The sequence below is a fragment of the Eleutherodactylus coqui genome, chromosome 7 (assembly GCF_035609145.1).
Source record: "Eleutherodactylus coqui strain aEleCoq1 chromosome 7, aEleCoq1.hap1, whole genome shotgun sequence".
In the NCBI taxonomy this organism is placed as follows: domain Eukaryota; kingdom Metazoa; phylum Chordata; class Amphibia; order Anura; family Eleutherodactylidae; genus Eleutherodactylus; species Eleutherodactylus coqui.
The window spans coordinates 60,265,315-60,279,738 of NC_089843.1; the positions used below are offsets into that span (position 1 = coordinate 60,265,315).

Sequence of the window (14,424 nt, forward strand, 5' to 3'; positions counted from 1 at the left end):
GTCACCTGACACAAGACACAGCTCTTACCTTTGAGGTCTTCAGCGATCAGCTCACTAAACCAACCTCATGCTCATTCTTGTGTGGAAAGTTCCCAGATATTTCACTGTGGATTCTATGTTTTGCATAGGGTATAAAATTGTGGTAAATCCACTGCAAAAATTTGCATTGAACATGCAGGTTTGGCCACACATTAGTTGCAAAACCAGTGGTGGTAAATATCTGCTAAGTCCGGAATAATAGTTTAGATTCACTGAAGGTGACAGAAAGGGTTCTTCGAATCATGCTACTTGCGCCAATTTCAGACCTCCCATCAGTACGGCGCAACAGAAATCTGGATTCATCTGACCACACAATGTTTTTCCACTGCTCAGGAATACAATTTTTGTGCTCTTTTCCCCAGCAGAGTCTCATCTTTCTGTTTCTCTTAGTATTCCAGTCGTGTATGTTCCATTTTTCACAGCCCGTTTTTACGCGCCGTATATTCGCCCGTCTAAACGGATGCATTGTAAACCAATGCCTGAGATGATCGTGTATATCGGTCGGCCATAAAACACGCCATTTACGTGCTCGTATGAATGTAGCCATAGATAGATATGAGATAGATAGATGAGATGGATAGATACCGTCTTTTCCCAAAAATAAGACCCTGTCTTATATTAATTTTTGCCTCAAAAGAAGCACAGGGTCTTATTTTAGGGGGGTGTCTTATACTCACCTAGCAGGCATCCGTCAGGGTCCCACTCGCTGCTCTACAGTTTTTTCCTGCAGTTGGCGGCCTCCGAAAGACCATGTCTTGCTGGTTACAGGGTTGAGAACCCTGCCTCCAGCAAGAGATTGCTCTGATTGGCTCTTGAACACCATGCTCAGCCAATCAGAGCCACCGCTCGATGCACCAATCACAGCCATTCATTGATTTGCTGAGTGCAGCACTCTAGAGCCAATTGGAGCAATCTCTTGTTGGAGGCAGGGTTTTGCAACAAGGGTAGGATTTATTATCAGGGTAGGTCTTACTCTTAGGGAGACACGGTAGATATCAGATAGATAAAGATAAGAGAGCTTGATAGAAATGAGGTAAATTGATTGACTAATAGATAAATAGATATGAGATAGACAATAAAATACATATGAGAGATTGATAGGCAATTGGATAGATGTAAGATAAATCAATAGATTGATAGTTCAGCAGATAAACAGATAAGAGATAGATATGAGGGTGGACACCCACTGGCGATATTTTCTATCTTGTGCTACGAGAGCAAGTGAAAACACTCGCCTCGCAGCGCAAGAAAGATGCCGGAATGAGACCAATTACAGATAGTGCTTAGCTATTCATTCATGAATAGCACTATCTTAGCTATTAATGAATGAATAGCTAAGCACTATCTGTAATTGGCTGAGTGCTCAGCCAATAGCTAAGCACTATCTGTAATTGGCTGAATGCTCAGCCAATAGCTAAGCACTAGCTGTTATTGGCTGAGCGCTCAGCCAATCATCACAGCCCTTTCAGGAGGCAGGGATTTTTAAATCCCCGCCTGCTGAAAGTGCTGGATAGCAGTGTCTGGGAGCCAGCCGGAGGACGAGTGTGAGTGGCGGATAGGTGAGTACTTTTTAAAAAACATTTTTAACCACTTATTGATGATTTTCAGGAAAGGGCTTACATTTCAAGCCCTTCCCCGAAAATCATACTGCAGGGTTTGCAAAAAACCACTGCTTACAATGGGACCGGCGGCAGCAACGCTGATCCCATTGAAAACAATGGGATAGCATGCTGCACTTCTGCCACAGCTGTGACAGCTGTGACAGCTGTGACAGCTGTGGCAGAAGTCCACGGTATTCTCCATATCTTTTAAATGGGGCTAGTGCTGCTGCCGCTGGCCCCATTGAAAAGACTGGCGATATCCCGGCGTCATCCCGTTTTTTTTCTCGCACTGCAAGGCGAGAGTTTTCCCTTGCTGTCGCAGCGCAATGGAGAAAAAAACGCCAGTTGGTGTTCCCCCTAAGACAGATCAATAGATAGACTTTTTATATCCACTGTAGATATGAAATTTCACAAAAATATATATAGTAGATAGGTAGATAAATATCGGCAAAAACTTCTTTCAATGATGGGTTTCACATCCACTTGTTGCCATATGTCCTCCCCTCGCACTAATATATATATATATATATATATATATATATATATGGTCTCTCATATGATTACATTTTGGATGACTATGATTTGCTCACGAGTTGCTTCCTCCATAAACAGCATTATTAGATTACTGTGGGAAGAAGTTGCTGCACATGATAAGATGCCTCCCAGTTCTGCCTCCAGGTCACAGAGAACTGCGTTAAGGTGCTTTTACATGAAACAAAAGTCATTTACATCACTGGATCATTCAGCCAATGATTAAGCAATGAATGATAATTCATTCGCTTATCGTTCAGCATTCATTTTTTTCAAGCCTAAAAATCATCATTGGCTCATTCACTAATTGTTTGGTTCAAACAGCGCTTGTTCAGTCGTTCTCATTCACTTATACAGCGAACTGAAAGACCCTGTTAAAGTAAAAATAAACTATTTGTATCTTTGTGCCTAAACTGGACAGCTGGGTGAACTGTGCCATTGTTTGCTCGTTCGCTCGGGGAAACAATTTCTCGCTACGTGTAAAAGTATCCTTAGGCTGATAATGGTCAGACCAGGAGGAGTTATGCAATGAGTGTGTGACAACCAGCAGCTGAGGAGACCCCTGGCACATGAAGGGTGCCCCCGACTTGTTGCTCCCTCATCATCAGAGGCGTGTCGGTGGCTGACAAGATGCTGGAGCCTTCATCTTCAGCACGTGGAAGGACAGTGGTGCAGAGAGGAGGAGGAGAGCCAGCAGGAAAGTGTGGGGATGTGAGCTGCACCCAGCATGCTGTCCATGCAACAGTTTACCAGCCTGCCAGCTGAGGAGAGCTACACACCAGTCATCTGCACCAGCAGGGTAAGGTTATGCCACTTGTACAGTGCCAGCCTGCTAGACACTGCTGCCTTATCAGAGGCTCATAATCACTATATCATGTGCTGAACCTCTTTCATATATCTTATTAGGATGAGCTAGAACTATGCTGTGCATTTATATTCTGCAAAAGGTGGACAGTAATGATTGCATGTGTCACCTTGTCTGCTGTGCCATACACATAGGCACACTTTGTGGCTGGACACAGGCAGGGGCCATCCATTAAAAAAAGGATCATTTATTAGGGTTATGGATTTAGCACTGTGCTATAACAGCAAGAGAACCCTGCCCATAGGAGCTTACAATTTATAGGGTGTTGTCATCTGAGACCTTGGATAAGTTACTTTAGCTCAACTTTTCTAATCCACCTGTATGAATTCTATCTAACACAGTAGGGCATGGAATTGCAAGATAGATAGATAGTATTATTTATAAAGAAAATGTGTCCATATAAGCTTACAATCTAAAACTGTAGATACAGCAGATGAGACTGCCTGAGCACATTGTTTTATCAGAAGATTGGATGGTGAGGAAAAGGATACATTATTAGCTATATATTAGGATGTACAATGTTGCAGGATATGACAATTTGCTACTAAGTTATTCATTGGGGCCAATATTGTGAAGTGACATGAAAACTGTTGATGTAGATTGTTTTTATTTCTACATGTGGCACATTGTACTGTTTGTGTAAGAGTTGTTTGGTTATATAACTGCAATGGAAAATGAGACTATTGATTATACAAGATAGCATGCTGTATTAGTACATAAGTAGTAGTGGAAGGTGGCGACAACAAATATTATTTCCTGTAATGACACTACACTCATAGATAGATGGATAGTCTTACGTCTTCTCTATCTATCTATCTATCTATCTATCTATCTATCTATCTATCTATCTATCTATCTATCTATCTATCTCTCATCTATCTTTCTATCTATCAATCTATCTAATATCTATCTATCTCACATCTATCTATCTCTCATCTATCTATCCATCTCATAGCTATCTATCTATCTATCTATCTATCTATCTATCTCTTTTTCTCTCATGTCTATCTATCTATTGAACCTAGTTTGTTAATGCAGCAGAGCTGAGTATGTAATTTGGCACAACTCATCATTGTAACCCAAAGAATTACAGTAGCTATAATATCCCATAACACTGAAGGTAAGCAATACTAATATCTTCATTTGGAAAACTGTATTTGGTTGAAACAATTGAAAACATTTGACTTACATATTCAGCTCTAATCTATCTGTATTATCATTGCCTTCTATATACTTCATCCAGCTTCTCTCATGCAAAACCTCCTGACGAATCCTTCTAAAACTGCATTTTATGCTTAGAATTTGCTCAAACGTAGCAAATACGCTACTGATTTTCCATCTGGATTTGTGGCTGAAAAGTCCACAGGATATTACAATATCAGCAAAGTGGATGTGCTTTTAACATATCTCATCTACAGGCTGCATAATAAAACCCCGTGTGTGGTAATTGACCTGTGATGTGGATTTTAAATCTGTAGTACGTTAAAGCTTTCTGTAGATGGATTTCACCCTTCACCCGTTTTCGATACAATGGTGCGAAATCCTTGGTGAATCTGCTGCAAAATCCACATGTAATACATACAGATTCACGGTGGAATTTGCGTGGAAATCCATGATGGAAGGATTTCTTTACGTGTGGATGTACTGTATAGAACAGGCAAGAAAATAATCACCAGAATTCAATCCTCCTTTGGATGTACTGTAGCTTTAAACTTCCTCTCTGCTGAAATTCTGCTCAGTTTGCAAAGTTTTGGTGAGTAACATGCAATATAGTAATAAGATTCGATGATTGATTAACCATTCAGTCATTGCCGACTCTGGGTCACCCTATGGATCTACTCTCGCCATTTTTGTCTATCAAGTACATTTTCTTTTACCTGGCAAATAGTCATGCCGGTGTCTGCCATGATTGGGTGTCACCAGCGAGTTCTTTGGCGACCTCTTCTTTGGGAACGATTGACAAATCCCAGCATAATATCCTTCTTGCTGCAATTACTATATACCTAGATTATTTGGTAACCGCTTAGCTCTTGCTTTCTCAGGATTTATCAAATGTTTCAAAATTCTATGTATTTTTTAAACTTTTTTTTTATTGAGGAGTAATAACAAATGTATTGAAACAAGTGCAGTGTAATATTTAGCTTCATACAGTCACTAAAATAAATATTTATAGGACAATAAAGATTGGTGTTGTGATTAATTACTGTTTACAATCGAAGGGTTTCTAGCCCACATGCTGATAAATCATAGGAAAGTAAGAAGAAACAGCAGGGGGGGACGAGAGAACACAACGAGCTGTATTGCTATAATAATCGCTGTTATCACATAGCTGTGGAGTTGGTCTGTTAGGGATTGAAAAGCTTTTTGTGTTACAATCATACTAGAAGAATTGCACCAAACTTAATGAAATTATTCCGGACACTTTCTATTTTTAAAGATAATTTCTCCATAGGGAATGATATCGTTAAGCACGTCTCTCCATCGGGCCATAGTTGGAGGTTGTCTGTCTATTTATTTCATCGCCACCACTTTGCATGCCGAAAAAAGAGTTTTACATAATAATATCCATGGTTGTTAACATTGTTCGGTGTCCAGAAGTCCCAGCAAACACATCTCTGGGAATCTCGATACTGGAATCCCCACAAACTTACTAAGCAAATTAGTCATTTTGTAGCAAAAGTCTTGAATCTCAGTACATCCCCACATCAAATGTATAAATCAGCATCAGGTTTAATCATCTATGACAATGGGAATTAGATTGACTACTAACTAAACACTATGGCATTGGGAATTAGATTGACTAACCATCAGGCACAGCCTTTTGCGAGTAACGTAGCATTGATGCAAAATGTATAAGTGAATGAGTTTGTTATTTACCGCTTGACATACTGATAAATGAGACTTTGTAGCATTAAACCAATCCTTGTTAGTAAATGATCGAACAAGGGATCTCCATTTATACTCCATTTTCAAATGGCCGCCCGTTCAGACGGCACGGCCCCGGTGCATATATACGCTGAGACCACAATGCCGTTGCCTCCCCTTCCCCCTCCCTCCCTCGCTGGTTTACCTCCTCTCTCCTTCCCTCTGGCTTTTTGCAATGGGAGTGGGCGGGACGGGGAAGAGCTGAGTTCCCGTCCCCTCCCGCCCCTTGTCCGCAGCCAGTAATGGGAGTGGGAGGAGCAGAGCTAAGCTCTGCCCACCCTGCCCCCTCCCATTGCAAACAGCCAGAGGGGAGGAGAGAGGAGGAGAGAAGAGGTGGGGAGTTTAGCAGTCACGCTGCTAAACTTCCTCCCACCTACCTTCTCTGGCCGCTGTCATTGGCTCCCATAGGAGCCCATGTAGCAGCCGACGTATTCCGGGTGGAAAGATAGTTCCAGGGCTATTTTTTCGGCCCGGTGCTATACTGGCCCGGCTGGGTGATTTTATGCTGTGGGAATACAGCCATGTGACCTGATGCATTGGAAACCAATGCATCAGATCATACTGTATATCGGCCAGCCATGAAAACAGTGGCCAATATACGCTCATGTGAAAGAACCCTTAGCTGAAAATTTAGACTGAATCAGGTGAGTATATGCATCCCAATCAAAGGATAAGTCAAGATGGTAGGACAAGGCTCTTGGTGCTGGTTACATACTGCATGATATAGCTGAAGAAACCTATAGAGGCTCGATCTGGATGTACAGTATTATATCTCTGTTGTAGTTGCTGAAAAGATTCAAAAATTCCCATAACAAATAATGTGCTAACGAAGTTATTCCATGCTCTATCCAATGTCTAGAATCAGGAAGTCTATGAAGATGTGAGAGTCCTCTATTATCCCACAAAGGAGTCTCAGAAGGGAGGTCCTTATACCTTGTCACTGGGCTAGATCCAATATTCAGATGGCTAATTTATGAATTAGTAAATGATATAAATATTTAGAATATATCCTGTGATTTTCCAGAACTGTCCACAATGTTAAATATATTTATTAGTGTTATACGATAAAGTTTCCAGGTTTTCATGAAAGTCTATGATCCATTTTTGATGTACAGAAATAACTTTCTATCCGGGAATCTCACATTATCATATGATCACAAACTGATCTCTGCATCTAGAACTTTCCATTTATTAAAGTCATTGTCCTGTTTTTATGCCTTTTATTATTTTAAACAATTTTATTCATGTGTGCGATTTTTAAAATTGGACAAAGAGTTTGAACAAAAGAAAGCTCAGCATACCCTAAATTGTTGCGATTTTCAGGTAAAAAATGCCTATAGAAGTCTATGTGTACAACGAAAAAACAGATTGCACTCAGTTAGTAAACTATTGCAATCCGTTTTTAGCAACAATAAAAAAAATGTGCAGAACTTAAATAACATGATTTGGCTCCATTATGTGGTTTATTTTACATGCGTGAAAATCGGATGCAAAACGGATGAAAATCACACGGAAAAATTGCTGAGAGTAAAAAAAAAAAAAACTCTTTAAAATTGCCCGAATAATCAGTTTGATTCAACAATGTCTTTGTGAATATACTCTTCTACAGATATTGCAAAGTTGAGTTTTATCTTTCAGCTATCTTGTCCGCTGTGCAAATCTATCTGTCTGTCTATGTATCTATATGGGTTTATGTGTTTGGTAGAGATCTACTGGGCAAATATTCCATCTATCTGTCTCACATCTATCTATCTATCTATCTATCTATCTATCTATCTATCTATCTCATATCTATCTATCTATCTATCTATCTATCTATCTCATATCTATCTATCTATCTATCTATCGCATATCTATCTATCTATCTATGTATCTATGTATCTATCTCATATCTATCTTATAATCTATGTCATATCTATATGTATCTATCTCCCATCTATCCATCTCATACCTATCTATCTCCTATCTATCTATCTATCTATCTATCTATCTATCTATCTATCTATCTATCTATCTATCTATCTATCTATCTATCTCCTATCTATTTATCTATCTATCTATCTATCTCATATCTATCTATCTATCTATCTATCTATCTATCTATCTATCTATCTATCTATCTCTCTATCTCTCTATCTATCTCATATCTATCTATCTCATATCTATCTATCTATGTATCCATCTCATATCTATCAATCTATCTATCTATATATCTATCATTTTTTTCTCTCATGTCTATCTATCTGTGTGTTTGGTAGAGATACACTGCTTTGCTAAACTTTTAAACTTTGACAATCTTTTGGAAAGTACATTCTGTGAAAATTGTGTGAATAGCTAATCTAATACTTTGTATGTATACCACAGTACATCCTACCTGTGTAGACAACGAATAGACGCATTAGACAGAAGTAACAGTAGATCTAGGTTTCCTTCCAAAATTTGAGTCTAAGTTCTGCCTTTTTTGGCGCAAATCGTTTTAGACAAATTTGCTGTTGATTTAAGCCAAAAAGACCAGATGTTATACCTCTCAGTCTACTTTTCAAAAATTTCCAGAAAAGGGGGCGATGTTTGTGTGCAGTGAGGTCTTCAGGTAGATTTTTAAAAACAGATTCAATTTGTCCCAATCTTCCTACAATAACTGAGTGGCCCAATATAGACCCCGTACGTCTAGACATATTTAATTTAAAGATGCACAACTTTATCGACATCATAGAAAATATTGTCTTTTAAACAGAGAATTTTAAACAAAAAAAAAAAAGCCAGAACAATCACTGTTTTTGACTGCTGCTGTTTTGGGAACATTTTTCAGTCACTGGGGCATATTTTCTTTTGCATTTTTGTTATAAAGAAGAAGATGAAAAATTTCCAGGAAAAAACCCCTTCCCAGAACATGCTGTAATTTGCACAAACACCTTGGAATTAATAGAGAGAGAGAAAAAAATGCCTCTTTCATATTTCCCTGTTGGCCTGGAACAAACATCCGGGCATAGCATTTTTTGCAGGAGAAAAGGCCGCAGTGTCAAAACCCCCTGTTTTGGTATAAAAGACTGTGTGGGGTATTTATAATGGTGGACATTTTTGATGCCTTTTTCGGCACCTTTTCTTTGCTTCTCCAGTTTAAGCGGGCTTTCCGGGAAAAATCCTATTGATGGCCTATCCTCAGGCCACATCTTTAAATATGTGCAGAGATGTGGAGCTACTTTGTAAATTTTGAGAACCTCAACCCACACAAACCTCACCCCCTTTTTTAGATACTTTTGAAAGTGTAAGAGGCATCTCATCTGTTCTTTTTGGTGGAAATGTCTAAATTCACCCAAAAAAAGGGTACAACTACCGACAGAGTTCTGGCACAGCACCAGTAACAAATGTGCTTCGCTGTGTGAAAGCAGCTTGTCTTTTTGTTTCTGCTCACACTTTATAAGGACATGAATGGGAAGAAATACTGAAAAGGTTACATTTTGAACTAGGGAGAACTTTTTTGTGAGCAATGGGAGAAAATAACTAATACAATAATAAATGATACAATTTGGAATTCCTGATAACGGATCAGGTCTTATTAGCTTTGTCACCTGGCCGGTAATTAAGCTGAAAGGCCACAGTATTTATTGTTTACCACCCATATTAATTAATCACAGACTCTGATTACAGGAGCAGCAGCGGGCAAACAGGAGATAGAGAGAGAAAGTTATTTGATATGTGTGGTTGCTGCCTGGCTGGAGGTTCAGGGTGGGGAACCCTATTATTATTATTGGGGCCGCCACTGGGGGCACTATCACTACTGGGGCCACTACTGAGGTCCCTATAACTATTGGGGCCACTACTTGGGGTACTATTACTACTAGGATCACTACTGGGAGCACTGTTAGGGCTAATGCCCATGGATGGATATCGCTACAGAAATAGCGGCCAGACACCCGCCGCAATTTCCGCAGCAATAACCGTCTATAGACATGCTATGATAAATGATTCTCCTCTGGCCAGGAGCGGAAATCAACCGCGATTTTCTGCTCGCGGGGGTGAATCTCAGCTTGTTCTAAATTGTGCAGAAAAATGCATGGGCAGCTTCCATTGCAGTCAATGGAAGCCATCCATCATGCAATACTTCTGCTGTGAGCACAGCAGAAGTATCGTGGGAAATCGCGTCACTGCCCAGCACTGGTGTGTCATGTGCGCCAGCTCACTGGCAGAGACTCTCGCCATGGATCCAGACAGGTGAGTATAGGGTTTCTGGGGGGCGCCGGGTATGATTCCGCTACGATACTACGCAGTCGGAACCCTACCCAGCCTTGGGCATTAGGCCTTACTACTAAGGCCACTACTTGGGGTACCATTACTATTGTAGCCCACTGCTGGGGGCACTGTTACTACTGAAGCGACTCCTGGGGGCACTGTTACTACTGAGGCCATGACTGGGGATACTAATACTACTGGGGCTACTACTGAGGGCACTGTACTACTGGGGCCACTAATCTGGACATTATACTACTGGGGCCACTACTTTGGGTACTATAACTACTAGGGCCACTACTGGGGGCACTATTACTATTGGGGCCCCTACTGGGAACATTGTTACTACTGAGGCCACTACAAGGGGTACTAATACTGCTAGGACCAGTACTTGGTGTACTATTACTACTAGGGCCACTACTGGGGGCACTATTATTACTGAGGCCATGACTGGGGGCACTGTTACTACTGAGGCCACTACTGTGAGCACTGTTATTACTGAGGCCACTACTGGGGGTACTAATACTACTGGGGCCAATACTGCTGGCACTGTACTACTGGGGCCACTACTGAGGGTACTATTACTACTAGGGCCACTACTAGGAGCACTATTACTATTGAGGCCAGTACTGGGGGTACTATTACTATTGTGGCCACTACTGGGGACTCTGTTACTACTGAGGTCACTGTTACTACTGAGGCCACTACTGGGAGCACTGTTACTACTGAGACCACTACTAGGGGGACTATTACTACTGCTGGCACTGTACTACTGGGGCCACTACTGAGGGCACTATACTAGTGGGGCCACTACTTGGGGCACTATTACTACTAGGGCCACTACTGAGAGCACTGTTACTATTGAGGCCACTACTGGGGGCACTATTACTACTGAGGCCCTTACTGATGGCGCTGTTACTACTGAGGAGACTACCGGGGGCACTACTACTACTGAGCTCACTACTGGAGGCACTGTTACTACTGAGGCCACTACTAGGGGTACTATTACTACTGGGGCTACTACTGCTGGCACTGTACTACTGGGGCCACTACTGAGGGCAATATACTACTGGGGCCACTACTTGGGGTACTATTACTACTAGGGCCACTACTGAGAGCACTGTTACTATTGAGGCCACTACTGGGGGCACTATTACTACTGAGGCCTTTACTGGTGGTGCTGTTACTACTGAGGCCATTACTGGGGGCACTATTAGTACTGAGGCCACTACTGGGGGTACTAATACTGCTGGGGCCACTACTGCGGGCATTGTACTACTGGGGCCACTACTGAGGGCACTATACTACTGGGTACCATAACTACTAGGAACACTACTGGGAGCACTGTTGCTACTGAGGCCACTGCTGGGGGTACTAATACTGAAGGCACTATACTACTGGGGCCACTACTAGGGGTACTATTACTACTAGGGCCACTACTGAGAGCACTGTTACTATTGAGGCCACTACTGGGGGCACGATTACTACTGAGGCCTTTACTGGTGGCGCTGTTACTACTGAGGCCACTACTGGGGGCACTATTAGTACTGAGGCCACTACTGGGGGTACTAATACTGCTGGGGCCACTACTGCGGGCATTGTACTACTGGGGCCACTACTTGGGGTACCATAACTACTAGGAACACTACTGGGAGTACTGTTGCTACTGAGGCCACTGCTGGGGGTACTAATACTGAGGGCACTATACTACTGGGGCCACTACTAGGGGTACTATAACTACTAGGGCCACTACCGGGCGCACTGTTACTACTGAGGGTACTATACTGCTGGGGCCATTACTTGGGGTACTATAACTACCAGGGCCACTACTGGGAGCACTGTTACTCCTGAGGCCACTGCTGGGGGTACTATTATTGAGGGCACTTTACTACTGGGGTCACTACTTGGGGTACTATAACGACTAGGGTCACTACTGGGAGCACTGTTACAATTATGGACACTATACTACTGGGGCCACTACTTGGGATACTGTAACTACTAGGGCGACTACTGGGAGCACTGTTACTACTGGGGCCACTACTGGGGGTATTATTACTATTGGGGCAGAGGCGTAACTTGAAGCTCCCGGGCCCCGATGCAAAACTTGTAACAGGGCCCCCAACTATAATGCTTTATTCATAGTACTGGGCTCCCTATATGGAGAAGAGAGGCCTTATGGGCCCCCTAAGGCTCCTGGGCCCAGGTGCAACCGCATCCCCTGCATCCTCTATAGTTACGCCCCTGATTGGGGCCACTTCTGGGGAAACTGTTGCTACTGAGGCCACTACTGAGGGTACTGTTACTACTAAGGCTACTACTGGGGGCACTGTTACTACTGGGGTACTAATACTGCTGGGGCCACTATTGCAGGCGCTGTACTACTGAGGACATTATTACTACTGAGAGCACTACTGGGGGATACTATTACTACTGAGACCACTATGCTTGTACAGCTTGTTCAGTTATTTGGCAATGAATGTGTTAATAAACAGGGAAATTATTTAAAGAGTGTTTTCTTGTTAGAGCGGCATATTACTTGGGACTGACAGATATGTAATCCTTCCTTTTTTTCCATTACCCCTAAAAATAACTCCAGCGCAAGATGACATTTCATATTCCCCCCAAATGACTGTCTGCTCCCACCCAATAATGCCGGAGCGGAAAGTCTGACTGTCAAAATACCCGCGTATAAATAGCCCAGCAGGTTGTCTATAGAGCGCTGCTGCCGGGACGACCCGGTCCCTCGTCCCCAAAAGCTCATGTAGAAGGCTGGAAATGCCATCATTCTATTCTCAGCTGCGCGGTGCGTGCGCGATATCCTCAGCAAGCCATCGATGGAAGGGTGCATTCACACCAGAGGGCTCCTCGCACGGGTTCGCAATTCTGTAGGTGCAATAGCGGTCCAAGTTTCTGCAACTGAAATCCCGCTCACCTATGTGAACGCACCGTAAGGACTTCTTTACGCGACCTTATTTGCGCATGTTTTTGCGTGCGTAAAATATATGTCATGTGTGGACAAGAGTAGGCGCTGCTCTATTTTCCAGAGTTTTTGCGCACCAATCAATATGTGTGCAAATGCTCACACTCTGAAAAAAAGAGCTCACCTGGACCTCATTGGGCGCCTTTAATCCACGGAAGGAGGATGCGTCACGCACGTATGTGAACTGGCCCTGCGTGCGCCAAAAGTAAAGAATTATACATAGACTCGAACACTAATCAACCTCACTGCGCAAATATGTTACGCGGAGGCGAGTTTATTCACGCAGCAGCTCGCCTGAAGGCTCCCTTAGCCAGTGTCACCCAGGCGTAAACTCGTTAACGCACACATTTAGGCCATTTAATTGTAAGCATGCTCCCATTCATAGAAATGGGCAATTAATTAGTTTGATATGTGCTATTTTCATGCACAAATGCACAGGAAAATAGAGCATGCTGCGTATTTTTCGCAGAAACGAAAAGTGCGCACAAAATACACACACGAACAAACCAATTGAAATCAATGGGTTCTATCCACTGTGTATTGCGCACACAAATTTGGCACGCGCAAATACGCTCATGCTAGATACACTAGCTATGCATCCTAGGCACTGTCTTTTCAAGAGCATCATGGGAATTGACATGGCACTGAGGATTCAGGTGAAGCTCCTTGACCCCAACAAGGCCCCTCAACTACCATTTGGCATTCATATTACTAGTGTGTTCTTACGTGGAAGAGGGCCCACTGGGAATGTTCAGGCACTAGGACCCAGGTGCAGCTTCTACCTCTGCCCCCTCAGTGTGCCGAATGAATGGAGCACTGGTCACGCATGCGTACTACGACTCCATTCATCTGTACAGGAGGATAGCTGAGTGCTTGTACTCGGATATCACTGGTAGTCGTATAGAAATGCCCATCTCTCCATTCATTTGGGGACACCTGTGACCCCTGTTCCTGTGATTGATAATAGTCCCAGTAGTCAGACCCGACCAATCAGATACCATGTCAGAGGATGAGGTAGTTTCTTGGACCAGCCCCTTTCTAGGTTTCCTGGACTGCACTATGGACGACCTTTCTGCAGGATACGTCATCAGTCTATATATAAAACACAAAATCTGTTGTTGCCCGAGCGTTCTCCGGCGCCAGGCGACAAATACTGGCAGAGTTAAAAAATTGAAAACTCACGACTTCTCCTGTAATTTTTGTTGCCAATAACAACCAATCATACAACAGCTTTCATTTCTTATACTGCTGAGGTA

The 14,424-nt window shown here is 42.6% G+C and overlaps 1 protein-coding gene across 2 annotated transcripts in view; it reads left to right on the forward strand.

Moving 5' to 3' along the window:
* Positions 1-2,819: 2,819 nt before the first annotated feature.
* CORIN (corin, serine peptidase) overlaps positions 2,820-14,424 on the forward strand; it is a 271,828-nt gene continuing 260,223 nt past the window's right edge. The window contains exon 1 of one of the 2 annotated variants that reach the window (XM_066573119.1): positions 2,820-2,970. In XM_066573119.1, coding sequence (XP_066429216.1) covers positions 2,899-2,970 — 72 coding nt within the window. In that variant the 5' untranslated portion in view covers positions 2,820-2,898. The remainder of the gene's footprint in view (positions 2,971-14,424) is intronic. The other variant, XM_066573118.1, reaches the window with a different exon arrangement.